The following is a 26,741-nucleotide window of genomic DNA, read 5'->3' as shown; positions in this document are numbered from 1 at the left end:
TTTATAAAAGTGATATAAGCCCATTAGGAGAAAACGCAGGAAAACAGAAGGATAAAAAACAAGCCTCATAGTGCCCCCACCCAGAAGGAACCACAGCGAGCATTTTCTTTCCAGGCTCTTTCCTGTGTATAAAAGTGTATTCTGCTTTTATTTATTTTTTTTTTAAGATTTTATTTATTTATTTGAGAGAGAAAGAATGAGAGACAGAGAGCATGAGAGGTAGGAGGGTCAGAGGGAGAAGCAGACTCCCCGCCGAGCAGGGAGCCCGATGTGGGACTCCAGGATCATGACCTGAGCCGAAGGCAGTCACTTAACCAACTGAGCCACTCAGGCACCCTGTATTCTGCTTTTATTTATTTTTTTATTTTTATTTTTTAAAGATTTTATTTATTCATTTGAGACACAGAGATACAGAGAGAGAGAGAGAGAAAGCATGAGCAGGGAGAGAGGCAGAGGGAGAGGGAGAAGCAGGCTCCTCACTGAGCCAGGAGCCCAATGTGGAGCTCGATCCCAGGACCCTGGGATCATGACCTGAGCTGAAGGCAGACGCTTAGCCATCTGAGCCACCCAGGTGCCCCTGTATTCTGCTTTTAAATACAACTGTAATCCTGCTGTCAACACACATTCACAGCCTGCTTTTCTTCTTGTAATATTATAATACATTTCCTCATTTTATTATAAGCTGTTGGTAAACATAACTTTTAATGGTTATGTAATATTCCATTGTGTGTTTGTGCTGGTCACCTCTGCCCCGGGTGTTGGACACCTAGACTAGTTCCAATTGTCAACATTATAAAGAATGCCATAATTAAAAAAAAAAAAAAAAGGCCAGAAGAACACCACAATGAATATGTGTTCTGAATGACTTCCTTGGGTAGATTTTCAGAAATAGAATTGCTGGGTCCAAGGGCGAGCATGTATTTAAAGCTTTTGGATAGGTGAAGCCTGGTTGCCTTTTCAAAGAAGCGGTGCCCTTTCTTTTTGCCACCGCCAGAAGGTTGGCGAATCCAACACAGAGCTCTGCCAAATATAAGCAACCTCAGATGATATAAAGTGGATGAAAACAGTTCTCTGGCTACAGGCGTCAGATGCCAGATTACCTTTTCCCAACCCCCAAGAGCTGGAATCACACTTCTTGGTCACTCCCCCCTTCCCCCCATTCCTGATTTCCTTAGCAGAAGGGATCGGAGGAAGGGTCCTAGGGAAGCACAGAGAGTGGGGTACAAAGAGAAGAAAACACTCGGGGAATCAGAGGCTCCCTCCGTCTCTCGGACGTCATTCTTTATCCCAGGTGATTTGGACCTGGAATCCGCGGACCCAGCAGTTCTCTGTAAACCGGGGGTGGAGGTGGAGAGGTGGAGTTAGGGGGTAGTGGGGATCCCAGCTCTTTCCAGGCTTCTCGAAGGGACCCTCGCTGCGGAAGAGCAGGACCTCTCCTTCCAGCCCGCCCACCCCCGAGGGCGCACTTGGAGGCTCCCTTTGGCAGGTGCTGCTGATGGCTGGGGGTCCGCCTACGGGGGCGGGGTGGGGGGACGTGCGGGTCGGGAGGAGTGTCCCCAGCGGCTCACCCCGCAAGCACGACAATCACGAGCGCCTGGGGGGGGGGGGGGCCGGGAAGCCGGGGCGTGGCCGGGAAGCCGGGGGCGGGGCTGGAAGGGTGGCGTCACGGCCCCGCCCCCGGCCGGCTCCCTCCTTCCTGCGCGGGGCGCCCTGGCCGAGTCCTCACCTGAAGGGACAGGTGTGCTCACCTCGCATCTCCGAGGCCGGTCCGCGAGTATCAGGTGAGCCTTAGCAGCAGCTCGGGCGGGAGCTGGGAGGAGGGTCGGGGGCGGGGGGGTTCCTCACTGGCCGCAGAGGACAGTCTGGTCAAAGCAGGCTGCTCAGAGAGGCGGAGCTGGACGTGGGTCTGTGGAGGGGCCGGGTGCTCCCCAAACTCCTGCGATGTCTCTTGGTTATAGTCACGTTGTACTGAAAACGTAGGCTTTGGAGGGATTTGAAGGAGAGGGAGTTGAAGAGGAAACAGCAGGTTTCCAAATATTTCAACCACAAATCTATCATTTTTTGTACATGATATCTTTTCTTCGTTGTAAAAGTAATGTGCATGGGTTGACTGTTTGGCGAATTGGGAAGAGTAGGAAAGAAATTGCCCGTGGTACTAACACACACACAAAACAATCGTGGATATTCTGGTGTATTTTCTTTCCCAGTCTGGATTCTGTGCACAATCATGTTAATCTCATTTTATCATACTGTATTTACAATTTTTGTGTCTTGCTTTTCTCCTCTTAACATTGTGTCATAAGCATTTTCTCTGTTGTTATTAGTCATCTGTGTATGTGTAATCATTATTTTTAATGGCTGCATAATGTTACATTTGAGGGAAGGGCCATAGTTGGGTGCCATTCTGAACACTTGGAGGAAGGATTTGTGGGGGGAGACAGAGAGGTGTCATAGGAAAACATGGGCTCTGGGTCACACAGGCCAAGACCTCCACCTCCAACCCTGGGGTCCAAGAAAGGTCTTTGTGTCAGTTTCCACATCAGGGAAATGGATCCATAAAGCAACTTCCCCAGAACGTTGTGAGGATTAGGTGAGCTAATTTATGTAGAAAGCCTCCCCCACCACCCTCACGGTTCTGGCAGAAAAAGGGTCCACAGTGTTTGTGAGTTTGGAGGAGGGACTGGGCCAGCAGAAGCTGCTGAGGGAGTAGAGGAAGAGCTGGGGACAGGGGGACAGGCTCCCCAGAATGGAGATGTCTCTGGGTCTGGGGCAGATGGGCTCACATCCACTCTGCATGAGCCAGGCCCAGACAGATCCCTAAGGCAGGGCTGTGACCTCCAGGCCCCTAGAAGGGTTCAACCCTTGGGATAAGCTTCTAGAAGGGCTTTGGAAGTGAGAGGATTGGAAGAAAAGTAGGAGGGGAGGGTGAAGGTGGAACTTAGTGATCAACCCCTTGTACGGATAAGGAAACTGAGGTTCAGAGAACAGGGGATTTGTTCAGGATGCACACAGGGAGCAGTAACAGAGTAGGTTTAGACCCCAGGGCACCTAACTCCTGCAGGGATCTCTTATGCCAGAGACTACTCGATGCTAGGGGAAGGAGGAGGTCAAGGCTGAGTCATCGGCTGCACTTGTACCAGGCTAAGGTCAGCTGAGAGAAAACAGATGTCTCTGGTTTTTGAGCCTCCATTTCCTCATCTGTGAAATGGGATAATAAGTCCCCACCTACCTACTTAGTACCCGCTGCCAAGCCTGTCCATTGCCAGGTAGCCAGGGCCTCCTTCCATTCTTAGGGCCTATTCAATCTCTGCTCATACACCCACACCATGACCCCTTCATCTTCATGGCCCCCTGGCCATCTTCGGGGGGGGGTGTCTGGGTACCTGTCAGCTGAATCTGAGGAGTACCTGTGGCCCCATCTCAGTTAGGATGGAAAATTCCACACTCCCCTGAGCCATCTGCTTCTAGACCTGGGAGATTTTGTTCTGTGTTTCTAATTTGGCCTTCCTGTAATGTGCCCCTACAGCATGCTAGGCTGGTTGAGAAAGGGCTTCGTGCCCTGGGGGGAGTTCCTAAGTGCTAAAATCGTCTTGTAGTGAGGGTCCGCGACCCTCTGAGGCCACCTCTTTCTGCCTCGCCTGTCACACCAGGACAGTGATAAGGATGTCAGCCTCCCCTAGCCATTTTAGCGATCTCTGTCTTAACCCTGGTCACGCTGATTTGTAGTGACTTATTCTGGGTCCTGGGCCTCCTATAGTAGATGCAGTCCCCAAGGGCTCGGCCCACCACAAGGCCCAGGCCAGGCCCGGCTCTGCTCCCTGTGACTGAGGGAAGAATAACTACATCTATCATTCAGGTACCAGACTCTGGACTACGGGCTGTCTGGGCATCATCTCTCTTTTTTTTTTTAAGATTTTATTTATTTTATTTGACAGAGAGACAGATAGCAGATAGCGAGAGCAGGAACACAAGCAGGGGAGAGTGGGAGAGAGAGAAGCAGGCCTCCCACCGAGCAGGGAGCCCGATGCAGGGCTAGATCCCAGGACCCTGGGATCATGACCCGAGCCGAAGGCAGACACTTAACGACTGAGCCACCCAGGCGCCCCTGGGCATCATCTCTTTTAATCTGCCTGAGGTGTGCGCTGTGCCCCCCCCCCCCCCACCGTTCTGACATGAGGGACCTGAAGTACAGGGAAGTTCTATAAACTCGCCCAGCCACACAGCCCAGAAATAGCTGATGAAGGATCTGAACTCAGCTTGCTGAAGCCAGGTCTCTACCACCACTGCCTCTCAAGTGAGAGCTCATATCTGGGGTCCTCCGATGTAAACTATGGTTGCGTACCCCTTCTGTAAGAATATTTTTGAGCATGCACTTTATATTCATATGTATATATATTTGTTAAAACTTGGGTATATATGTTCAGCTGTGCTAATGTGTGCATTATAAAACATACATTAAGATAGAACATTTAGAAAGGTAAGATTAAAAACTGGATAAGAATACAAATTCTGATCTTTCTTCCCACCCCCCAGTGGATCACTCAGTGAATTTCCTGGGGTGCTGGCATCTACTTTGGAGACAGCTACGTTAGTAGTCACCAGAATCCCCTGGATGCTTTCAGAGTGGGTGAGTGGATTCATGGTGTCCTGAAGAGCAAGGGGGCCCGTTCAGTGGGGGCCTCAGACACATGGGCAGGTTCCCATTGGCATGCACTGAGGGAGACAAAGGCAGATTGGGGTGCAGGCTGTGAGGCAGGGTGAGGCCCCAGGGTGGGTCTGGAAGGGTAAATTGGAGTCCTTCATAACCTTTATGAACATTAGATCATGTTCTGGTAAACTCTGTCAGCCTCAGGTTCCTACCTGTAAAACAGGTGGGTTGATCTCCAGCTCATGGGACTGCTGTAGAGGATTCAACAAGAGCCCATGAGTGGTGCCCATTGCAGTGCCACATCGTCCAATAAATGCGAGTTTGCTCATTCTATCCCTCTTCTCCCCTTCCATGCGCAAAATGCCAAGCTGTTCTGAGCAAAACCAGTGGCTAAATCCCATATGTAGCAGCTTGGGATTAAAGACCTTGCCCAACTCTACCTTTCTCATCGGCCTTCTCCCCCTCTCAGGGAGGGGGATCCTGGGTGCCATCTGACCCGTCTCTCCACAGGGGGCCCCCCACCTTCAAATGTCTGAGGTTCCTACCAAAGCGTAGGCTTGGGCTGTTCTTCTCCATCCTCCAAATCTACCTACTTTCAAGCCCCTCCTCCTTCTAACGTCCCCAGTGGCAACTCCCCAATTTCTCCACGGAAGGGGCTTGGTGGGCAGTCTGGTAAGAAAGGGTCTTAGGTATTCATCTGGATGCTGTATCCGTGTAGCCCTTCCCCTCAAGTTAAGAACTCTCCAGTGGTGCTTTTTGCAGGAAGCTCTGGGTGGAGGGTGTGGGGCAGCTCACCACCCCCTTGCCCCCACCCCCACCCCCCCGCTGATGCCAGGCCACGTGGACCTGTCCTGTGGTGCTCACCATCTAGCAGGTTCTCTCTGGTATCCTGAGTCCATCTTTTTTTTTTTTTTCTTGTGCTCACCCAGCTGGCCCAGGCAGATTGTCAGCTTGAGGCGAGCAGGGCTCAGCGTGGATCTCTCAGGCCCTGTGAGGAGTAGGCATCAGGAAATGTTTGTGGACAGACATGTGACAGGGTAAGATGATGAATCGCACCAGCTATGCTGACTTGAGAAGTGTTGCTGTGGGAATTGGGACTATTAGCCATGGCAATCATCGTAATTCCCGTGGCCCAGTTAATGAGTGGTTGTGTGTCCTGGAGATGGAATTCCTTGGATTCCCAGAGGATGGAAGGAGCACATTTTGGAGAGGATTGGCAGCGGCTCAAACAACGAGGTTGTGTCGAGCGGAGGGGCAGCGGGGTGACAGGCCAAGTTGAAGGAAGGACGCAGACAGGTAGGAGGGTGGGCAGAGGTGAGGGCAGTGGCCCTTGGGTCACGCTGGGGGGTTTTCAGTGCTCCCTGCTCCTGTGCCTTTAGAAACAAGTGCTCCCAGCTCCTCTGGGAGTTGAGTCCCCAATGAAGACCAGGGAATACCCAGAGAGGGTTTGCCCTGGTGGAGGGGGGAGGGCCAAGAGCCCACCATGAGAAGGGGTGGATGGGGTGGGGAGGAACCCCAGGATAAGTAAGGCTTGTCCCTGAGGGGAGGCTGTCAGGCACCATCTGGCCCAAGGATTGAAAGTGCCAGGCCCTTGCCTCCACCCCTACGACCACACACTCACAGCAGAATTTGCTCATTGCTCAAGTATTTATGGGGCACCCATTACCAATTGGATACCCACAGGAGCACCTATAAGAGGATTTCTCTCTCTTGGAGCTTATGTTTAAGGGCACTAAAAATAAACAAGTTAATGTTTTCAGCCTGTAGTAAGTGACATAAAGAAAATAAGGCAGGGGTGATCCAGTAGAAGGAGGCAGAGGGGAAGGGGGCCTGCTTAAGATTGTGCGGTCAGGGCACCTGGTTGGCTTGTCAGTAGAGTGTGCGACTCTTGATCTCAGGTTGTGAGTTCAAGCCCCACGTTGGGCGTGGAGCTTACGTTAAAAAAAAAAAAAAATTGTGTGGTCAAAGGAGGCCTCTTTGAGGAGGTAACTTTTGAGTTGTGACTTGAATAGAAGTCATTGTGTTCAAACCATTGAAGGCAGCCATTGAAGATCTGGGGGGGGCGGATAATTCTAGGCAGAAGGAATGACAAGGGCAAAGGCCCTGAGGTATGATGAAATGAAAGAAGAAATGAAAAAAGGTAGTTTGAGATGAGGTCTGAGAGGCAGGTAGGGGCCAGATCATAGCAGGCCTGGGAAAGAACATGGATTTCACCCTAAGGACAGAGGGAGCATTTGGTGTCTTCAGTAGTCAAGGGATGTGATCTCACAGGTAACAAACTGCTATGGTATCCAAGTGAAAGATGCACACGGTGAGAGGTGGCTGGGGTCAGAATATAGTTAGGAGGTGGAGCTGATGGGATGTGCACAATGTTTTGAATATGGACGAGGGTGCGGGGGGATGGGTAGAGAAAACCCTTTCCCGCTGAGCCCAGATGTGCGTGACCTCAGGGTCTTTCTCAACAGAGTACCCCAGATGTGGAGTGTATAGGACCTTCCCCACATCCAGTCCAGCCCTTAGTTTATAGATGGGGAGAGTGAAGAAAAGGACTTAGAGGTCTCCTTGTCCCCGGAGAGGGGCTGTGAATTCTCCCAATTCCTGCTGACATTCAGTGGCTGAGTTGGGACTCAAACGTGGGCTTCCTGGCCCCTGGTCCAGGCCCCTTGCTACCCCACCCTGCTGCGTTCTCCCCCCGAAGAGGGAGGAGGGAGGAACCACTGTGGGAGAATGACCAGGCGTGGCAATGTGGTGAGGTCACTGGGAGAAGCGTCTAAAGGCAGTGGAGTCTGGAGAGGCCCAGGCCAAGGCCCTGATTGGAGACAGGGCACTGCCCTGCAAACAGTCAGAGGTGGGTGGAACATCATGGAAGGGTCCGGGGGCAAGCTGCCAAGGCCTCATTGGGCGAGAAGAATGCACCAAAGCAGCACTTTCAGGCTGGCAGGCTTGAGGAGGACCTCTTGGAGCAGAGCCTGTGGTGGGCCATCGACCCTCTGGGGTCTTGGGAGAGGCACGAGTAGCCGCTAAGAATAGGAAGACTCTGAGAAACTTCCTGCAGGGGCATCCTAGAGCCACGGCCGTGGGTGAAGACAGAGGGTGGGCCAGCCCCCCCTGGGTTTGCCCACCTCTACCTTGAAGGGGAAGGGGAAGGCAAGGAAAGAAGCAGCTGGAGACCCAGCCTGAGGTGCTAGAAGTCCAAGTCAGGGGGCCTGGATCCCCGCTCCCTGCCGGCTCCGCAGAACCTTGTCATCATCTTCCTCTTCCTCAGGGCTGCTGCCGGGCTAAGTTGTTTTCGTGCATGATCATCTGCATTATCCCTGGTTTACAAATGAGGCTCAGAGAGTTTAAGGAACTTTCCTAGGGTCACACAGCTAAAAAGTGGCAAAGTCAGCATTGGAAGCCGGCTTCTCAACCACAGTGGGCTCCTCTCTTGGCTCCCTTTGTGACTCTGAGCGAGGCTCCCTGGGTCTCAGTCTCCACTGTAAAATGATGGAGCTGGCAGAAATGAGCCCCTCAGGCCCCTGTGGCTCTTGGTGGGGGGCCCCAAATTGCTCCTCCAGGATTGGGGCTCAGGAGCCTGAAGGAGGGGCCACGGCCTTATTTTGGAAATGTGTTCTGCACCAGCCTGGGAGAAGTGGTCAGGGGCACAGGCTCTGCCGGCCATTCCCTCTCCACTTCCTCTGCGGAGGGTTGGATGCGTCAGTGCCGTGACGTGTCTTGTAGAGGGCCCAGCACACAGTAGGTGCTCAATAAAGTAGCTCTTGATGTTTTGTCAGAGAGACGGAAGGCTGTCTCTTCATGGACGATTCATTCACTCATTCAGCAAATATTACCACCTCCTATGTGCCAGACACTGTTCTTGACACTGGTGACCGGTGGTGTCCCCAAAATAGCTGCCTTCGTGCAGCTTATAATCTAGTAGGGGGCTCAGACACACACAAACACACACACACACACACAATTCAAATAAGTACCATGTAGAATATGTTATACACAGATATATGCCAAGAAAAAATGAAGCAGCAGGGGGTGGGGGGGGTGGGGAGGGGCGGCAGTGCCCTAGTGGGGTTGGGATCTTAAATCAGGAAGACCAGAAGGCCTCCCTGTGAAGGAGATGAGAACCAAGGCCTCGGGGAGGTGAGGGAATGAGCCATGCGGATATCTGAGGGAAAAGCATCCCAGGCAGCAGGAACTGCCCGGGCTAAGGCCTGCGTAGGGCCATTTGAAGGACCATCCTGATGTTTACTAAATGCAGGGTGGGGTGCCCACAGGCAAGACTCAGACTGCAGATCCCTTTGGGAGGACCGAAAGCTTCCTCCCCATCTCTGATTTCTTCTGCAATATCATCATATCTTCGAGATCCCCAGCCCGGGGCTCCAGGGGCTGGCGGGGGGCGGGGGGGGGCAGCGTGTTGTGTGCCAAGGAAACGAATCCAAAGTGTCAGATTGGAAGCATGCTGAGGAGTCTCTCCTCCTGAGCCAGTGCAGAGCAGCTCAACTCCAGGGCGGGACCCATGTGAGCTGGGACTGCACTGACACCTATTGTCCTGGGCTGATTGCATCTCCTGGCTGAGTGAGTGGGTGTGCAGGGAGCGGAACTGGGATGAACTCAAGCTGGCCACACCCCTGGGCCTTAAAGGTGGGAGTTAAGTCCCAGGAGGAATCATTGAGAACCTAGAATGAAGAGAGAAGTCAGGCCCAGAGGCTGCTAGAACTCCGTAAGATTTCTTTCCCTTTGGAATCACCTCCAGTCCTCTGCTGGGTTTTGTGTCATCTCTCAGTGTCTCCTTAGAACTGAGCTGTGAAGCTTTTTAGAAGTACCCAGGAGCTGGTCTTCTCAGGGAGTAGGAAAGAGAACTTGGGCCCACGACACAGGTAATTAGCAGCAGGGTGGGGGGAGCATTCTCCCAAGGGAGACAGCAGATAGGGACAGCAGGAGGGAGCCTGGGAGCAGGCCTTAGGGGACTAGTAGGTCTTAAGACTGGGTGGCCCAGGGAACTGACCAGGATCCTTCAGTGGGGAGTGGGGAGATGACGGGATTGGGCAGGGAAGCTGGGACTTCGTGGTGGTTAATGTGTGTCCTTAGGCAAGCACTGTTAAGAGCCTCAGATGCCCTCTGTAAACCAGGGAAAGAATAGAGTAGGATTTACTCTGTTGTTGTTTCAGAGGTTAACCACCTCCTCAGGGCCAGGTGCTTAGTAGATGCCGGAGCCGAGCGGTGCTAATCCCTTCCTGCAGAGGGAGGCCATTATTGGAGGGGGCGGTGGTGAGGATGGAGGACACGGGTACATTCCACGCCTGCTCGGTAGGCCTAGGCCTGGGCACCTTGTTTCACTTTAGGAGAACATGCAGCCACACAGAGTGCTAGCATCCCTGGATGCTGGAAGCAGAGCCTCGGGATTCAGGGTTGGGGAGATTGGGATGAAAAGAGATGACAAAGGGCAGGGCATTGGTGGTAGCTGGCTTCTAGGACAGGGTCATACTTGGGGACCTCCAGGGGATAAAGGAAGTCATGAAAATGGGTACAACAAGCTCATGTGAGGAACGAAGTTGGTGGCTGCCGCCCAGGCCAATGGCCAACTGAGTGTGGCCAAGAGCCTGGTGTGAGTTTGGACCAGGGTTGCCCGTTCTCCCAGGGCTTCAAGAGAAGTAGGGAATATGGACCTATACTATGAAATCGGCCCATTTAAAACATTGGTTATCAATTAGCAAAGCAATATAAGTAACAAAAAAATACCATGCAGGTCAGGCGAAGCCCACCATCTTGGCTGGTGACCCCCTGCTCTGGCAAAGGGGGCACTGAGGCCAGGTCCTGGCCCAGGCCAGCTATCTATCTTGCTGTGCTGTGTGGTCCTGGGCAAACCCCTCCCCTCTCTGGGCCCCAGTTTCCTAGTCTGGGAGAGAGGAGGAGCCTGATCTGCGGGGTCCCACCAGTTTGGACAGTGTGTGACTAAGTCCCTCAGCCTCGAGGGAGGATGTGGTTATTATGGAAGTGACTCTTCCCAGGAACCATGCTTCTGGGATTGGATGCAGTGCACTCTGGTATTTTGTGGGTCCACCATCACAACTCTGTGTGTGAGTGGATGTGTGTCATAATTTGGAGCTTTGCATGGCGCAGTGTCAATATCATCATTTTAATAACTTTGCCCTGGAACCTTTCATTGGCTACCCTGGAAGCTGGTGAGAAGCCTTAATTAATTCTCCCAGTGACCTGGGGAGCCAGGGGTCTTCTTCCTGATTTGTCGATATGGAAAGCCAAGCCCAGAGTTGGGAGGTGCCTTAGCTGACCCTGCACCACTGGGGACCCTGCACCACTGGGGACCCTGACTCGTGTTACTTCCCCGGCAGTGTGCAGGGTTCCTCATTAAACCAGTGAGACCAGAATTGGGGTTCGTGCCCATCACAGTCTGCACTGCTGGAAGAGCTGGGAGGGTCCTTTCTATGGGGTGAGGGGTGTGGGGGGTGGTGAGGGTAGCTACCTCCCCGGGTCCTTGGTCAATGGCATTCTCTATCTCCTGCTGTCCTGTCAAATCACTGACCCCTGAATCAACCTGGCCTGTGTTCTCTGAAGGACTCTGAAGCCCCCAACTCTCCATTCTTTTTTTTTTGCAGCGGCCTTCGCAGGGAGCCACTGCTTTGGTTTGAGAGGAGAGAGAACCGGGGGAAGAGGAGGCTTTGGATCTAGAAAACCCCAGCTTTTTGTGCGCCCGCCTCCTCCCCACCCCCACCCAGCTTTTTACACCTGTGCCCCAGACTGGATCAGGGTGTCGGTGGCTGTGTGTGTTCCCCGGCCCCACACGTAAGACCGCGTTCCTGCAACGCTCTCCTGGCCAGGCGGGGCGGGGGGGACCGTGTTTCCCGGCTGAGCACCCCCCCCCCCCAGAGTCCCCGGGAGCCGAGGGCGCGGGCCCTTTAAATCCTCCGGGGCGGCGGCGGCGGGCCGGGGATGACATCAGCGGTCGGGCCCGGGGCTCAATGGGAGCCGGCGGGTGCGCGCCGGGCGGGAGCGCGCGAGCCGGCGGCGGGGGCGGGCGGGTAGGAGGGCCCGGAGGAGGGAGGCGGCGGCGGCGGCGGCGGCGGCGAGAATCCAGAGCCAGAGCCCGGCCGGGGCCGAGCGGAGCGGAGCGGAACGCGGCGGCGGCGGCGGCGGCAGCGGCGGCTGGGCCGGGAGAGGCTGGCGCGCCGGGCGGCTCCGCGAATCCTCCGGCATCCGCCCCGGCGGGTCGCCCCCGCCCGCGGCAGCCCCCCGAGCAGCGGCCCGGCACCGGCGCCTTCCCGGCGGGGTAAATATTGGGGGGCCGCGGGCCCGCGGAGGGGCGCAAACCCGGGGGGAAACGGGGCTCCCTCCGCCTCTTTGTTTTTGCGCGAGAGGGAGGGGAGGGGAGGGCGGACACACGCGCGTTCGCACTCGGGTACGGGGGGGGGGGGGCAGCCCGGGCGCCGCCCGCTCGGCCCGGCGAGGACAAAGGCGCGGCTGGGGACGAGGAGGAGGAGGGTGACTATTATTTTGCAGGCTTCACCGGGGGAGGCCCCCCCAGTCCGGCCCGCCTCCCCCTCCCCCAGCTGGACCCTTCAAGGCCCCAGCCGGCCGAGAGGCCACCGCGGGGCTGTAATTGGGGGACCCTACGGGAGTGGGGGGGTCCGGGACTGGGGCGCTGGGGGCACCCGAGACTGTTGATACTGTGGATTCGGGCTTCTCGGCCAAACCCCGGGCTTCTGTGTGTTTCGCCGGACAATCAGCAGCGCCTCCCCCCTTCTCTCCTGGCTCGGAGCTCGGGACCTGGGGGTCAGCGAGGCTGCTCCCGCATGTTGGATGGGGGCGCTCCGGGGCGCGTGGGGGCCCCCGAGGTGATGGGGTGTGTGGTCACCCAGCCACCGATTCTGTTTTCCTTTGTGGAGAGAAAGAAAGGGGTGGGGGTTATTTATCAGATCGGATTCTCCCATTTCTGCCCGTGAGAAATCCATGTTTTGCAAGTCTCTGTGGAACATGAAACTATGTTTGTGTCCGGGTTATCTCTAGAGAGAGGATTTCTGAGCTCCTCTTCACGCCCAAACTCAAAGCGGGGTGAGCCCCCTCCCCAACTTTGCCCTTAGTTCTCTTGCATATGTTCTTTCTGGCACAACCTTCTTCAGGGAGAAGGGTTTGGGGAGAAGGGACAGGGATCCAGGGTGTCAGAAGTTGCGCCCAGCGAATGCCTGGGCTTGGGGCTCCTTTGCCTTCCTGTCTAGAATGTCCCTCCAATTTTTATTTTAATGGTCCAGTGACCAGGGCCCTGGCTGGGGTGAGGGGGTGTCAGAGAGTAAGAAAACTGCCCATGTGCTCTGCTGCTTGGTAGTTTGTGTAATTTCTTTAACCAGCTGAAACTCCGGATTTGCGTCTGCCTCTCTCTCTCTTTTTTTTTTTTTTTTTTTTTACTTCGTTTATTCCACCCCCCACCCCCCCCATGGGAGAAGCGGCAAAGAACTGGCAAGCTTCTCCTTTTCCTGACTCAATCCTTTCTCCTCTCCTCTGGGAGTCTTTTTAGGGGACAGTGCTGGGACAGTGGAGGCTCTCCCTGGGGGCCTGGCCCCCTGGGTCTGGGTGGCTAGCGCCCAGCAGTGGTTTCCATCAGGGCTGGTTTGTTTGCACCCTCTCTTCTCCCCATCTCTGCCCATAGCCCGGTGAGTGGGGAGGGGCTGGGGGGTCATGTGCAGTGTATTTATGTAAGGCACCCAGACGGAGGGCGCGGGTATTTATATAACCCGGCGTGGGTATTTATGTAATATAGGATGCGGGTATATTTATGTTCCTTTCCTAACCTGCGGCTTTCCCGGCTGCCATGTGTGGTCTCTGAATTGGCGTTGGCGGAAAACAGAACGGGGGCGGGGGAGGGCAGTGTTTGTGTGTGTACACACCCTTGACACCCCCCCTTCCTCCCCCCTGCCCCCCCCCACCATGGGTCTCATGGTGTGTGTGTCTGCTTTTCTTTTTTTTTCCTTTGGAGTGTACACACAGGTCGCTGTGTATGTGAAATGTGTGGCTTGTGAGTTTCCTGCAAATGTGGAGCGTGTTCCGCTGGCAGCCACGGCACCTCAGCCGGGACCGGCCAGGCGTGTGGGCAGAGGCCCTTGGTTGAGAGCCCAGAGTTTGGCTGGCATGGGGTGGAGGCTACTTCCTTGTGGTCCTCAGTGAAGGGCTAGTGGCGGCTCCGCTGGGAGTTAGCCGCTGGGGCTGGATGTCCCTCCTGGGCAGGAGCTGTTGGCTTCTTGCCTCTGCGGGAGGGGGGGCCCGAGAGCTCCAGCCCCGCCATCTGCGAACTAAATCTCTCCCATCTCCCCTCCCAGGTGGGTCTGGCTTTGGGGATGGCATTGGGCATAGGGAAGGGGCCCAGCTGCTATGCCTAGTACAGCTGCATTTCCATCTTCCTGCTTTGCTTCCCGGCCCTGGCAGTAAATAACTCCTGTGTGTGTCAGGTGGGGGCAGCGGGGAACCCTGTCTGAGTCCCAGGGGAGGAGACTGCCACCAACTTGCTGCTGGGGAGTGGGGGGCAGGTGATGGGCTCTCTAGGCCTGAGTTCCTTGTCTGCAGAGGAAGACCCCTCTTCTAGACACTCTGAGATCTTAGGGATCCCCCATCCTTTTCCCTGTTCCATAGTCCACCGTCGCCTATCACCTAACTGTAGAAACCATCTCCTGGCCTTGGAGTTTCCCTTTCTGCTGGCCAGGACCTCAGAGGGCAGAGGGTCTCTACCAGGGTGGTCCCTGATGTCGCATGAGCTTGGGCATCCAGGATGGGACACGGGAAGGAGGGGAGTGGCTCCAATCAGCATCCCTCCCTCAGAGCTCTCCTCCCACCCCAGAGCCTGGTGGCTAAAAACCTGGCTTTGGTCCCCTCATTTGCTCTATGGGGCCCTCTAAGGAGACCCTCCTTCTAGTCTTGAAGGAAGCCAGCCCCAAACCGGCCATTCAAAGAATGTTGTGCAGAGAGGCCTGTGTGAGGTGGTGTCGTGAGGTCGAGAGGGGGAGACAACTGGATGTTCTCAGGGCCCCCTTTCCTGCCCGCCCTCTGAGTTGGAGAGGAGGCCTCTCTCCTGCAGGGCACACTGCAAGCTGGCAACTTCTGGCCTCTGGAAAGACAGGGCCAGGCTGCGGAGGCCTGGTGTCCAATTCTTGTTACCAGAAGCATGGGGGCTTGGAGGTCGGGGCAGGGGACGCTGTCATTTCTGAGTCCTAAAGGGGCTGAGGAACTCCTTTGGGACCCTCCATTCAACATGTCCTGCCATCCCTGGAGGTTAGAACTTGCTGGTGGTTGCCATGGTAGCACCCCCAGAATGATCAGCTCCTGATTTCCCCCCTCCCCATCACCCCCTTTGTCTTTGATTTTCCTTTTAGGGTCTTGGCCCATTGTGACTGGCCTGTCCCTGAGAGGCTCCTATTGGAGGGTCCCCGAACGAGTGTCCCCCAAGGAGATGCTTGCTTGGCTCTTTCCTCTGGGGCTTTATCTCCAATTCTACCTTCTGCCTGGTTACCCTGACACGCGGCCTCGGCCTGCCTCAGCTATTCCTCACCTGTGGAGGCCATCGGCCCACCTGACACCTGGGTGCCCTCAGGCAAAGCCGGGCCAGCTCTCCTCTTGTACAATGGGAGGGAGAATGTCGGTCTCCCAAGTTCCTTGTGTCTTTCCCTGGCCTTTGGCAGGGGGGTGTGGTGGGCTCCAGCCGGTGAGGCTCCCTTCCCAGCTCCCCAGCTCCCTGACCCCCGTATCTCTGCTTCCCTCAGCAGTGAGAGAGCGTCATGGAGCTGCGCGTGGGAAACAAGTACCGCCTGGGACGGAAGATCGGGAGTGGGTCTTTTGGAGACATCTACCTGGGTAAGTGTCCCTGACTCCAGCGTGGTGGTTCTGGGGCCCCTGGGACAGCGCTGGGGACAAGTAGGGGGAAATGTGCCAGGACTTCAGGCTCTCCAGCCAGAACTTGGCTCTGGGCGTCCAGTGGCACATTTTTGGTCATTTTGTCCCCAGGGCCATGCCAGGTGGGGAGAGAAGCAGCAGGTTGGGGGTGAGGCAGGCCAGGGGAGTGGGGTCACACAGTCAGGGTGGGGCGGGGTTCCCACTTGCTGCACGCTGGACAGAGGAGGGTATTTTTAGCTCCGGTTTCCAGCTGCGGATGACCGGGGTCTCCAGCTGGGCGTGGGAAGGCCCAGGCTGGGGTAGCACCCCTGTTTCTTGCCTCCTGGGGGAAGGATGCTGGTAGGCAGAAGAGGCCTGGGCTACCACTCGCTCCCAGCTGGGCCCCCTCCCTCTGCTCTGGCCCCTGGAATTCAGCCCAGACAGGCTTCGGAATGACAGTGACGTAGGCTCTCCCAGTAACCTCTGGGTAGGGGTGGGGGTAGGGGTCTGGTCGGAGTTTTCAGGATCGTGCTCTCCGGACGTGCTTCCTGTTGAAAGTCTAAGTTCGCTCTCATGTTGTCATATGAAGCAAATCGCTGACATCTCAGCCCCGTTCCTCGACCTGGCAAAAAAGAGGCTCCTGCCTTCCAATGCCTCCTTCTCGGCTCCCGAGGGCGTGTGCGGTCAGGGGTCACGGCCCTTCCCTTGCTGTTGTTGGTCTGGAGGGGAGATCCTGTGTCGGTAATCGCGAATGGGAGTTGGTAGAGCTGGGTGTCCAGTACCTGGGGTTTATCCTCATTCCTGTCTCTTGGTCTCTCTTTCCCTCCTTGGAAAAGCAAAGTAAATAATTTCTGTCCTGGGCAGAGAAAAACAACAAGGCCGTGTGCTGTGCTCATTGGTTCTGAACTCGGGAGGCGGGGGGCAGTCTCTTACCCAATGGTCTGGGTCTCTGCCCTCTTGGGGTATGAACTCTGCTTCTCCCCCTTGTGAGCTGCCCCCTTCCCCATCAGAGGGGACAGGGAGGGGACATTGTCTGAGCACGTAGTTGGTGCTGGGCAGGGTCCTCTTGGAATGTGGTTGAATGTGGTCACCCCGCACAGCAGCGGGTAGAGATGGAGGCCTCCTGTTCTTCTGCACACATCGAGAAGCAGGTGCAGTATGGTCAGGTTGGCCGCCCAGTGCTTCTCTCGAACACTAGAAAGGGCAGCCTTTATACCCACGTGAGTGAGAGAGTGTGACAGAACACGGGAGGGAGACCTCAGACAGACCTGGGTTCCAGACCTGGCTCTGTGCAGCCGTGGGACAGTCATGCGGCTGCTCTGTGCCTCGGTGTCCCCATAGGGAAAGTGTGTGATGGTGAGGCCTGGCTGACCAAGGGCAAAAAGGCGTGGGGCGGTAGCCTTATGGTGCAGATGCGCATCTGCTCCTAGGAAACATCCAGTCCAGGGCCGCCTTTTTGCAGAAGGGGACAGAGGCCTGAGAGGGGAGGAGCAGGCCAAGGTCATTGGGAAAGCTAGTGACCCTGGTCCATGTGGGGGGACCTCCCTGGGAGCAGGACTTCCTGTTTATCTAGTTCATTTTGAAAACCCGGTCTAGCTTTACTTCTCTTTGTACAGGCTCTGGAGTAAATTCTACCGGGGTTTGGGTGCTGGCTTTTCTTCCATTAGCTGTATGCCCTTGGGTGGGTGATGACCTCTGCCGGTCTTGGCGTCCCCATCGGTAAAATGGGGTCACGAGGCCTGCGAAGTGGGAAGCAGTAGTGAGATCCCAGCATGCACAGCACCTGTGCGTGCTCAGCCCGGCTGTGGTGCTTTTACGTTGTGTCCTCTGCCGACCCGCAGTCTTTTTTTGGGATTTGCTACTGTCAGAGGATTTGGGTCCTCCTGGGCCCGAGTAGGGGTGGGGAGCCAGTTCTGCCCTGAGAGCAATTCCCCTGTCCGCCTCCGCTGGGTGCTCAGGCCCGGGGGGCCCTGGCATGACGCTGTGTCCTGCCACCTCCTTCCTGGGCTCCTGCCTTGCTGCTGTGGGGACAGTGGTGATTGGAGGGCCTCCCTGGCTGGCCTCGCTGGCTCCCTTTGTTCAAAGCTCTGGCCACATTCTTGTCACTGCTGCCAGGGCCAGGGCCTGGCTCCAGATGGCCTCTGCAGGTGGGGCTGGGCGCGGCCTCCAGGCCCTGCTTTCCAGGATCAGCCGAAGGCGGGCACTCTGTGGATGTGGCTTCGAGGCGCACAGCTTCTGCTGCGGGTCTCGGGTCAGCAGCACAGGGTCCAGAAGCAGCCGAGACCGCGTCCCCTCTACCACTGCTGGCTGTGCGCCCTCAGGAGCTCCCTATGCTATACTCTTAGTCTCTGTTCCTCAGTTCTAAATGGCGGGGGATCAGTACTCCCCAACAGGTGGTTTTGAGGGTGCTTTCTTCTGCACCTCCAGTCCAGCCAGGTCCCTGATTATTGTGTCTGTGTTGATGTCTGAATGAGCCCCCATGTGAGGTTGGTCACCCCCTCTACCCACCCAGGACTTCCCCAGGCCCCAGATCCTAGGGCTGGCCAGCTCCAAGCCCTTCCCTGTGTCCAGGTGTGTTTTCCAGACTGGACCGTCCCCCCGCAGGGCCACTGTCCCTGACTGCTGGGTCACCTCTCCTGCCCCGGCATTTTGCACTTAGTCAGAGTTCCCCTTTGTTGCTCCCACAGAGGGTGAGCTGAGCTGATCCAGGGCAGGGCTACCTCAGCTGGTCCGGGCCTCAGTATGTGTCTGTTGATGGAATGAATGAGATGCTAGACGGTTGGAATAGAGAAAAAAGCAGGGTCTTTGGAGACTCACATTCAAATCCTAGCCCTGCCCCCACGAGTCCTGTGACCTTGGGCCAGTTACTTAACCTATCTGAGCCCCAGCAGTGAGAATTCAGGGAGATCAGAGAGAAGGCCGGTGGCTCCCTGACAACTCCCAGGCAGCCGAGGGGCCTCGCGGTGGTGGGAGCCTGGGTGGGGGGCAGCCCGCTGTGGCCGTTTTCCAGCACTCTGCAGGGACCCGAAGGCTTTGCCTGAGAGCGAGCTCCCTGTCCTGGGGAAGTTAGTGTGGCGTTTGATCTCTTGACCTTTGGTGTTTCACTTTCTCTACGTGTCAACTAGAGATACAAACAGTAGTCCTTGCAGGATGGCAGGGGAATTCAAGGGGTTAAAGGGCTCCTCCAACCTGCCCCACCCCATCTCGGGGAAGGGTGTTCTCCCCAGCACCTCGCCTCCCTGCATCTGTCTGCCGAATCACAGTGCTAGAGGCCCTAGTTTCAGAGTGTCTAGGTCTCTGCCTCCTGCCTGGCTGGGGTCACCATCAGCGCCTGGGTCTCCCTCGCCCCTCACGTCCTCTTCAGTCCTTTCTAATATGCCAGTGGGTCTGCACAGGGGAAGGGATGAGGGGCGGATTTGTTCCACAGGAGCCATTTGGCAAGGTCTGGGGACATTTTTGATCATTGGAGCTCAGGGAAAAGGGAGTACCACTGGCAGCTAGTGGGTAGAGGTCAGGGATGCTACTAACCATCCTACAGTGCATAGGACAGGCCCCACAACAAAGAATCGCCGGGCCCCAGGAGGCTGAGAATCCCTGTAATAAGGCATCCGTACCTGGCCCCTGGAGTCTCAGGCTTCAGGCCAAGATCTTAGCTTGGCATTTGAGACCCTTCTGATCTCTCCCTCCCTCACCTCTTCCACAGTCTTCTTCAGCTACCTCAAGCTCTAGCTGCACCAAACCACTCAGAGTTCAGTGCGCCCCACTTCTGTCGGACCTTTGTACCCGCTGTGACCTCTGTCTGGCACGGTCCTGCTCACGCCTCCGGAGCCCGTGCCGCCTTTCCTCCTGCTGCCCTGCCCACGGTTAGGTCGCCGGGCCCATGTCTGAAGCCCAGGGGCCCGTACTTACCAAACCCAACTTCCACTGAGCACTTACTGTGCGCCAGGCACTCCCCTAAACCTGTTGACACCTCAGAACAAAACCTGTTGACACCTCAGAACAGTCTCTGCCACGCCACATCCCCACTGCCCTCCAGAAACGTGTGTGGCCCTCCCCAGTGACGAGTGTCAGTGTGCCAGAAGCAGTTCACAGTTTGCAAGTACTTTTTCTCCAGTTGCTCACTGGCTTTGGTAATCTATTTTCTTATTAATTTTAATTTTATTTTATGGGGTTCAAAAATGAAAACACACAAAACCAAAAACCAAAACACAAAAACATGCTGAGTGAAAGAAGCCAGTCACAAGAGATTACATATTGTATGATTCCATTTAAAAGAAACGTCCAGAATGGGCAAACCCATAGAGAAAGAAAGTAGATGAGTGGTTGCCTGGAGCTGGGGCTTGGGGGAGATGCGGAGCAAATGCTGAAGGGTCTTGGGCTTTAGAGATAGTGAAAATATTCTAAAATCGATTGTGGTGTAGGTTGCGCAGTCTTGCGAATATACTAAAAACCACTGAACTGTATACTTTAAAGAAGTAATTATGGGGACGCCTGGGTGGCTCAGTCGTTAGGCGCCTGCCTTCGGCTCAGGTCATGATCCCAGGGTCCTGGGATCGAGCCCTGCATTGGGCTCCCCGCTCAGCGGGAAGCCTGCTGCTCCCTCTCCCACTCCCCCTGCTTGTGTTCCCTCTCTCGCTGTCTTTCTCTCTGTCAAATAAATTAAAAAATCTTAAAAAAACAAAAAAAATGTTTAAAAAAAAGCAGTAATTGTGTAGTATGTGAATTATATCCCAACAGAGGTGTCGGGAAAAGTGGCAGCCCATAACCTAGAACCCGGTGAAATGTCCCCTCCTGGGCTAGCGGTCAGCGTAGCCCTGCCCGGCCCTCACTGGTTTCTCATGCTTCTTTCCAGTGTTTTCTTATGTAGATACAACCAAACACAGATCCGTATTATTTCCCCCATCTTTTTATTTTTTTTAAACTGGAAAGAGCATAGAATACATACTGTTTTGTACTTTGCTTTTTCACTTCCTGTATCTTTGAGATCTTTCCACTTCTGCACAGAGAGAGCTTCCTCATTCTTTTTCCATTGTATTCCATGTTATTGATGGGCCATTCTTTATTTAACCAGGCCCCAGAATGATGGACATCTGGGCCGTGTCCAGGTTTTGCTGGTGCAAACAGCCTCACCCAGGCCCTTTTTGCACTCACTGGGGTGTTGAGCGCACCCCCGAAGCGGGAGCCGAATTTCTCAGTTCACACCCGGGCCTCTTGAGGCGCGGTGCCCACTGCCCCGCGGCCCTGCCCCCCCACAGCACAGGCGTCTTACCGCGGGACTCCCGCCAGTCATAGGTGGGCGTACTCTTTGAGGACCGTTTGCGTTTCTCTCACAAGGAGGTTGAGCATCTTTTCATATGAGTACGCCATTTTTATATTAATGATTTCTTTCTCTTGAAGCATCTATTCAGATCCTTTACCCTGTTTCCTTTGAGCCTTTGGTCTTTTTCCTACTGATGCGTAGGAGCTCGTTAACATATTAGTGCTCCCAGCCACTTGCCGCTGATAAGTCACGGGTATATTTCTTAGGACTTTGTTGCTGGTGTTTTTGCCGTGGATTCCCTTTTTGGATGGGATGGAGCCATTTTTTTTCCTTTTTTTTTTTTTTTAATGGCCTTTCGATTTTAAATCAGGGATAAAAAGCCTTGCCTACCCCAAAGTTGTAAGGCAATTCTCTCTTTTCTTCTCAGATCTCATTGTTGTCTTTTTATTAAGTGTTGAGTAGGTAACAAGAGAAGACCTACAGCAAATATGCATGCTCTTAGGCACCGTTCCCCCCTTCCCCTGAGAGAGGATGTGCCTGTCACCTTGTAGGGTCCTGCCACCCCATCGTGCCCCTCCTCTGCTTTCCCGTCACAGAGGGAACCACCATCAGACAGTTGAAATTGTTCCCTCGTGTTAAAGAGTTTTATTACGTTTGTATCCCTAGACCTAACCCTGTTCAGCATTGCGTGTTTTCAACCGTGCCTGTGTTCTCCTGTCTCGCCCTATCTTTCAACAGAGGTGAAATTCACATAACACAACCATTTTCAAAATACACAATTCAGTGGCATTTGGTAGGTTCCCAGTGTTGCGCAACCACCATTCCTGTGTAGTTCCAAAGCATTTTCATCACCCCAAAAGAAAACCCCGTACCCATTAAGTAGGCACACCTTCTTTCCCCCTCCCCACCCCTGGCAACCACCAGTCTATTCCTGGATTCTACGGATTTAACCTATTCTGGACATTTCCTGTAATGGAATCCGGCAGCATCTGTGCCTTGGTGTCTGGCTTGTTCACCTAGCACATTTGTAAGGTTCATCGATGTTGTAGCATGTGTCGGTCCTCCCTTCCTGTGGCTGAATAACATCCCGCTGCATGGAGAGATGCGTTCAGTTTGTCCACACAGCCCGTTGCTGGGCACTGGCTTGTCTTCACCTTGGGTTCTCGTGAACGGGGCAGCTCCTTGCTCTCTCGTACTGAGCGTTGAGATGCTGGGAGCTGAGACGCCTGGGTGGCTCAGTCGGTTAAGCCTCTGCCTTCGGCTTGGGTCATGATCCCGGGGTCCTGGGATCAAGTCCTACGTCAGGCTCCTTGTTCAGCGGGAGCCCGCTTCTCCCTCTGCCTGATGCTGCCCCTGCTTGTGCGCGCACTCTCTCTGACAAATAAATAAAATCTTAAAAAAAAAAAAAAGATGCTGGGAGCCGCCTGGAGCCGGTATCTGTTGCTCTGCCCTGCCCTGTGGCCTCTCTGTCTCCGACTGCATCGTGACTTAGCCGTTCTTCTGATGTTGGGCATTCGGGTGGTTGGGAGTTGTGAACATTCTTGTCCTCCTGGAGCTCACATGTTTCTGAAGGGCATATACTCGGGAGTGGACTTGCTTGGGAAAGGGTTATGTGTGTGTTCAGCTCTACTGGGTAAATGCCAGCCTGGTTTTCAAAGCGGCTGTGCTGGGGCGCTTGGCTGGCTCAGTCCATGGAGCGTGTGGCTCTTGATCTCGGGGTCGTGGGCTCGAGCCCCACGTTCAGTGTAGAGATTACTTAACAACAACAAAGGCAAAGCGGCTGTGCTAACTTATACTCCACCTTTTTCTTTTTATCACGCAAACTTTGGCTTCACTTGGGATCTCTCCTGGTGTGTGGGGCGTGAACTATGGTGTCTTTCCTCCGATGGCCAGCTAGTGCCTCCAAGGGCGCTTACGGCAGAGCCTCGTCTTTTCCCCTGACTTGAGACGCAGGCTTTCTCCCATCCTCCGTTCTCCGGCGCTGGTGCCCTCCTCTGGATCTCGTGCTCTGTGTGTGTGCTAAGGCTCAGCTGTTTCAGTTTATCGCCTGGCCTCCCTCAGTCTGGCCCCCGGCCTCTAGCTCAGCCCACTCAGTATTAGAGCTGGGGAAACTGAGGCAAGGCACAGTTTGGATTTGGGTCTTTCTTGGGACTTCTTGACGAGATCGGGCGCGTTCAGGGTGGGATGGCCGTAGACTCTTGGGACTTCTTGAGACAGAGCCTTGCCCCGCCCGCCTCTCTCCTCAGCCTGACATCCCTCTGACCTCACTCCTCTCCAGCTCAGTGGCTCCCGCTCCCAGGATAAAATTCCTCTTACGTCATCTGTGAGCCCCCTGCAGTCCCTCTCGTCTCCCTTCACGTCTGGCCTTCTCTGCTGCACCAGCCCGTGGCTCTCTGAGATGTCTGCAGTTCCTTCCTCCCGGCCTTCCCCTCCCACATGCCGCTCAACCCCCTCCCCTCCTGCCCAAGCTGGGCCGGGTGTCCACTCTGTGCCCGCAGTCCCTCTGCTTCCCTTGGATGCAGTGCTGGGCCCTTTGCCACCTTTCTGGCCTCCCCCAAGGGGCGCTGAGCTGCTCAGGGTCAGACAACCAAGTTGGCCCTGACCTGAGGCCACCTGCCTGGCCGAGCGTGACCCGGGTCCCTTGTACCCCTCCTCCGCCCCTGGCAGGTGCCAACATTGCCTCTGGTGAAGAAGTTGCCATCAAACTCGAGTGTGTGAAAACGAAGCACCCGCAGCTGCACATTGAGAGCAAGTTCTACAAGATGATGCAGGGAGGAGGTGAGGGCTGGGGGGAGCCTGAGGGGCTCGGGGCAGGGTGTGCATGCTAGTGTGCGGGTGTGGGCGAGGGTCCACCCTGACACCCTCATCTCTGGCCCTCAGTGGGAATCCCATCCATCAAGTGGTGCGGAGCCGAGGGGGACTACAATGTGATGGTCATGGAGCTGCTGGGGCCCAGCCTCGAGGACCTCTTCAACTTCTGCTCCCGCAAGTTCAGCCTCAAGACAGTGCTGCTCCTGGCCGACCAGATGGTGAGTCCCCACCTGCCCTCCCCAGCCAGGGACTGTGGGCCCTGCTGCGCTTGCAGCTTCCCTTCCAACCTCTGTTTCCCCACCGGGCGTGGGGTGCCAGCCCTGCCTCCTGCCTCTGGAGCATGCCACAGCAGGAGGCAGTGACAGGGACATGGACCAGGATCAGGGGACCTTGACCATTGGCTGTAGAATGGGGGAGGGGGGTTAAATGCAGATCTCCAGGCCTCCTGGGTCGGGCTTCTGGGGTAGGACTTGGGACTCTGCCCTGGGGTGATTCTAAAGCTAGTGATCACACAGACCTGGGTCACACCCCAGTGTGCTGACTCTAGGTGATCGCTAAGCCTCTCTGACCATCAGTCGTCTCAGATCAGAGTGTCCCCTTTGCTGGGCTGTTGTGGGGTCAAGTGGGACACCATGCAGTGCCTGGACCAGAACAGATGATAAGCAACCTTTAGATTCTAAAGCCCTTTATAAACTCAGGGCAGGAAACCTTTTTTAAAAATAGAAAAGCATACGATTTTGGACCCGGAATGATACACGGAGCTCCTGTTAGGCAGGGTCTGGGTCTGCGGCTGTTACCAGGACAGCCTTCAAAATGCCTCTCTAATTCCGGCCCCCCAAGTCCAATGAGGGTGTAGAGCCAGGCAGCAGAGGCTTCCCTGGGGGCCCAGATGCCTTTCCGGGCTTCATTTCTAGGTCTTGCCCTTAGCTTTCCTACCTCGCTCTCTCTCCCTGTCTCACAGCAACCTCGGTGAACTCCTCTTTCGGAATTCCTGTCTGTGTCACTTCCTCCAGGAAGCCTTCTCTGACCTACCCCTTGAGATCGTCTCACATAGTTGCAGAGACAGATCTTTCTGCCCTACGCAGGGCAGGGACCACGGATGTGTGTTTTCCGTCCCTACCACCCCAGCCCTCAGGCCCCAGTGCAGGGCCTGGCCCTGAGTGCTTGGTGAAAGCCCCTCCCTGGACCGCTTGCTAAATGACTTGCTGTCCCGCCCCCCCCCCCAGATCAGCCGTATCGAGTACATCCACTCCAAGAACTTCATACACCGGGACGTCAAACCTGACAACTTCCTCATGGGGCTGGGGAAGAAGGGCAACCTGGTGTACATCATCGACTTCGGCCTGGCCAAGAAATACCGGGATGCCCGCACGCACCAGCACATCCCCTACCGGGAAAACAAGAACTTGACTGGCACTGCCCGCTACGCCTCCATCAACACCCACCTGGGCATCGGTGAGTGTGAGGCCCGGGAGCCCCGTGCAGCCGTGGGCTTGCGGGCCAGGGCCCTGGCTTTCTGCAGCTGGATGTTTTCCCTGCGTTGGGGCCACAGAGTCAGGCCTTCCCCTCCAGGAGGAGAGCTGTGACGTAGCAGCACCTTAACGTGCCTGACGTCATCCCCACAGCGGCCTGGTAGAGTGGGGGGCACCGGGCTCCCGGGTGCAACACGGTTGCTTTAGGTCGTGCGGCTTAGCAGGTACCAGAGTCGGATTTGACCCTGGCCCTGTCCGACGCCACACTTGTGCCCTGTCCCCAGAGTGGGCTGGCAAGGAGGCACCAGCGGGCCTGCTGTAAAGCTGTTGAGTGAGAAAGTTCCTGGGCTGGAGAAACTGGGCCCAGCTTGAGTAGGAAGAGCTCGGCCCCAGGCCTTTTCCTGTAGAAGGGTTACCCTGAGCCGTGGGTGTTTGTGTTGGAGTTGCGGCTAGCCGGCGTGCGGGGTGGCGGGGTGAGGGGGTGGGGGGCGTGTCCTGGAGGAGGGGCGCCTCTGTTGGCCAGGAGCCCCGGCGGACCCTGCCCCTCACCCTGTCCTCGACTCCGTGCAGAGCAAAGCCGCCGAGACGACCTGGAGAGCCTGGGCTACGTGCTCATGTACTTCAACCTGGGCTCCCTGCCCTGGCAGGGCCTCAAAGCGGCCACCAAGCGCCAGAAGTACGAGCGCATCAGCGAGAAGAAGATGTCGACACCCATCGAGGTCCTCTGCAAAGGCTACCCCTGTGAGTAGCCCCGCGGGGGAGGCGGCCCCTCTGAGGGGAACACGAGGCCACACAGCCCGCCCTGCGCCGCCGCTGCCCCACAGCCTCAGTCCCGGGCTGTCGCTGCTTCGTCCCGCGAGGGCGGCATATTAGGAAAAGCTCTGTTCTTCCTCGCCCTGTGAGCGTCTGAAGCTTCTACTCACCGCACATGTGGGGCGTTGCCCCCCACCAGGCAGTTCTCTGTGACACCCGTCGGGTGTCCTCTAGCTTGACTCCATTTTGATAACCGTCTGCCTGGAGACGGCGGGAGATCCCACCGGTCTGGGGCCCGATCCCACAAGACTGCCCCCGTCCCTGCCTCAGATGCCGGTCACGAGTCTGGCTTGCCGCCCGGGCTCGCCGTCTGTGAGTCTGAGGTTCCCGCGCCCCCCTCCTCAGCTGGGATGAATTTGCGAGAGCAGCTCATAGGATTCAGGGAAACTGACCTGGCGTACCACTTTGTTAAAGGCTACGATAAAGGATGTGGATGAATAGCCAGATGAAGAGATACATAGCGTGAGGTCTGCGAAGGAAGGGCCTGAGCACAGGGGCTTCTGTCCCTGTGGAGCTGGGGCGTGTCACCCTCCTCTATGGGGACGTGTTCACCAATCTGGAAGCTGTCCAAACCCCATACCATTGGGATTTTTATGGAGGCTTCTTTGTGTAGACATAAGCGAGTACTAACTCTATTTCCAGCCTCTCTCCCTTCTAGAGAGGTGTTTGGGGGTGGGGCGCTGAAAATTCTAAGCTTCTAAGCTTCTAAGCATGGCTTGGTCTTGATGGTGACCAGCCCCCACCCATCCAGGGGCCATTAGGAGTCACCACATCGGAACAAAAGATGCTCCTAGCGCTCTTAGCATTTAGGGATTTACAGGGGTTTCAGGAATGGCAGAGGCCAGTGTACATTTGCTGTTAGCTCACAGGGGCT

General features: G+C 55.7%; 1 protein-coding gene across 6 annotated transcripts in view; it reads left to right on the top strand.

Moving 5' to 3' along the window:
- Nucleotides 1-1,678: 1,678 nt before the first annotated feature.
- Nucleotides 1,679-26,741, top strand: part of CSNK1E (casein kinase 1 epsilon) — a 33,242-nt gene continuing 8,179 nt past the window's right edge. Inside the window, exons 1-6 of one of the 6 annotated variants that reach the window (XM_078076624.1) lie at nucleotides 1,679-1,781; nucleotides 15,403-15,493; nucleotides 23,439-23,549; nucleotides 23,652-23,800; nucleotides 24,809-25,037; nucleotides 25,625-25,795. In XM_078076624.1, coding sequence (XP_077932750.1) covers nucleotides 15,418-15,493; nucleotides 23,439-23,549; nucleotides 23,652-23,800; nucleotides 24,809-25,037; nucleotides 25,625-25,795 — 736 coding nt within the window. In that variant the 5' untranslated portion in view covers nucleotides 1,679-1,781; nucleotides 15,403-15,417. Of the gene's footprint in view, nucleotides 1,782-11,714; nucleotides 11,928-12,080; nucleotides 12,140-12,691; nucleotides 12,710-15,402; nucleotides 15,494-23,438; nucleotides 23,550-23,651; nucleotides 23,801-24,808; nucleotides 25,038-25,624; nucleotides 25,796-26,741 lie in introns of those variants that run through there. The other 5 variants (XM_078076623.1, XM_078076627.1, XM_078076628.1 and 2 more) reach the window with 5 other exon arrangements.

This window comes from Halichoerus grypus, chromosome 6 (assembly GCF_964656455.1).
Source record: "Halichoerus grypus chromosome 6, mHalGry1.hap1.1, whole genome shotgun sequence".
Taxonomy (NCBI): domain Eukaryota; kingdom Metazoa; phylum Chordata; class Mammalia; order Carnivora; family Phocidae; genus Halichoerus; species Halichoerus grypus.
Note: the sequence above shows the minus strand (reverse complement) of the source record. Positions and strands in the feature narration are given on the sequence as shown.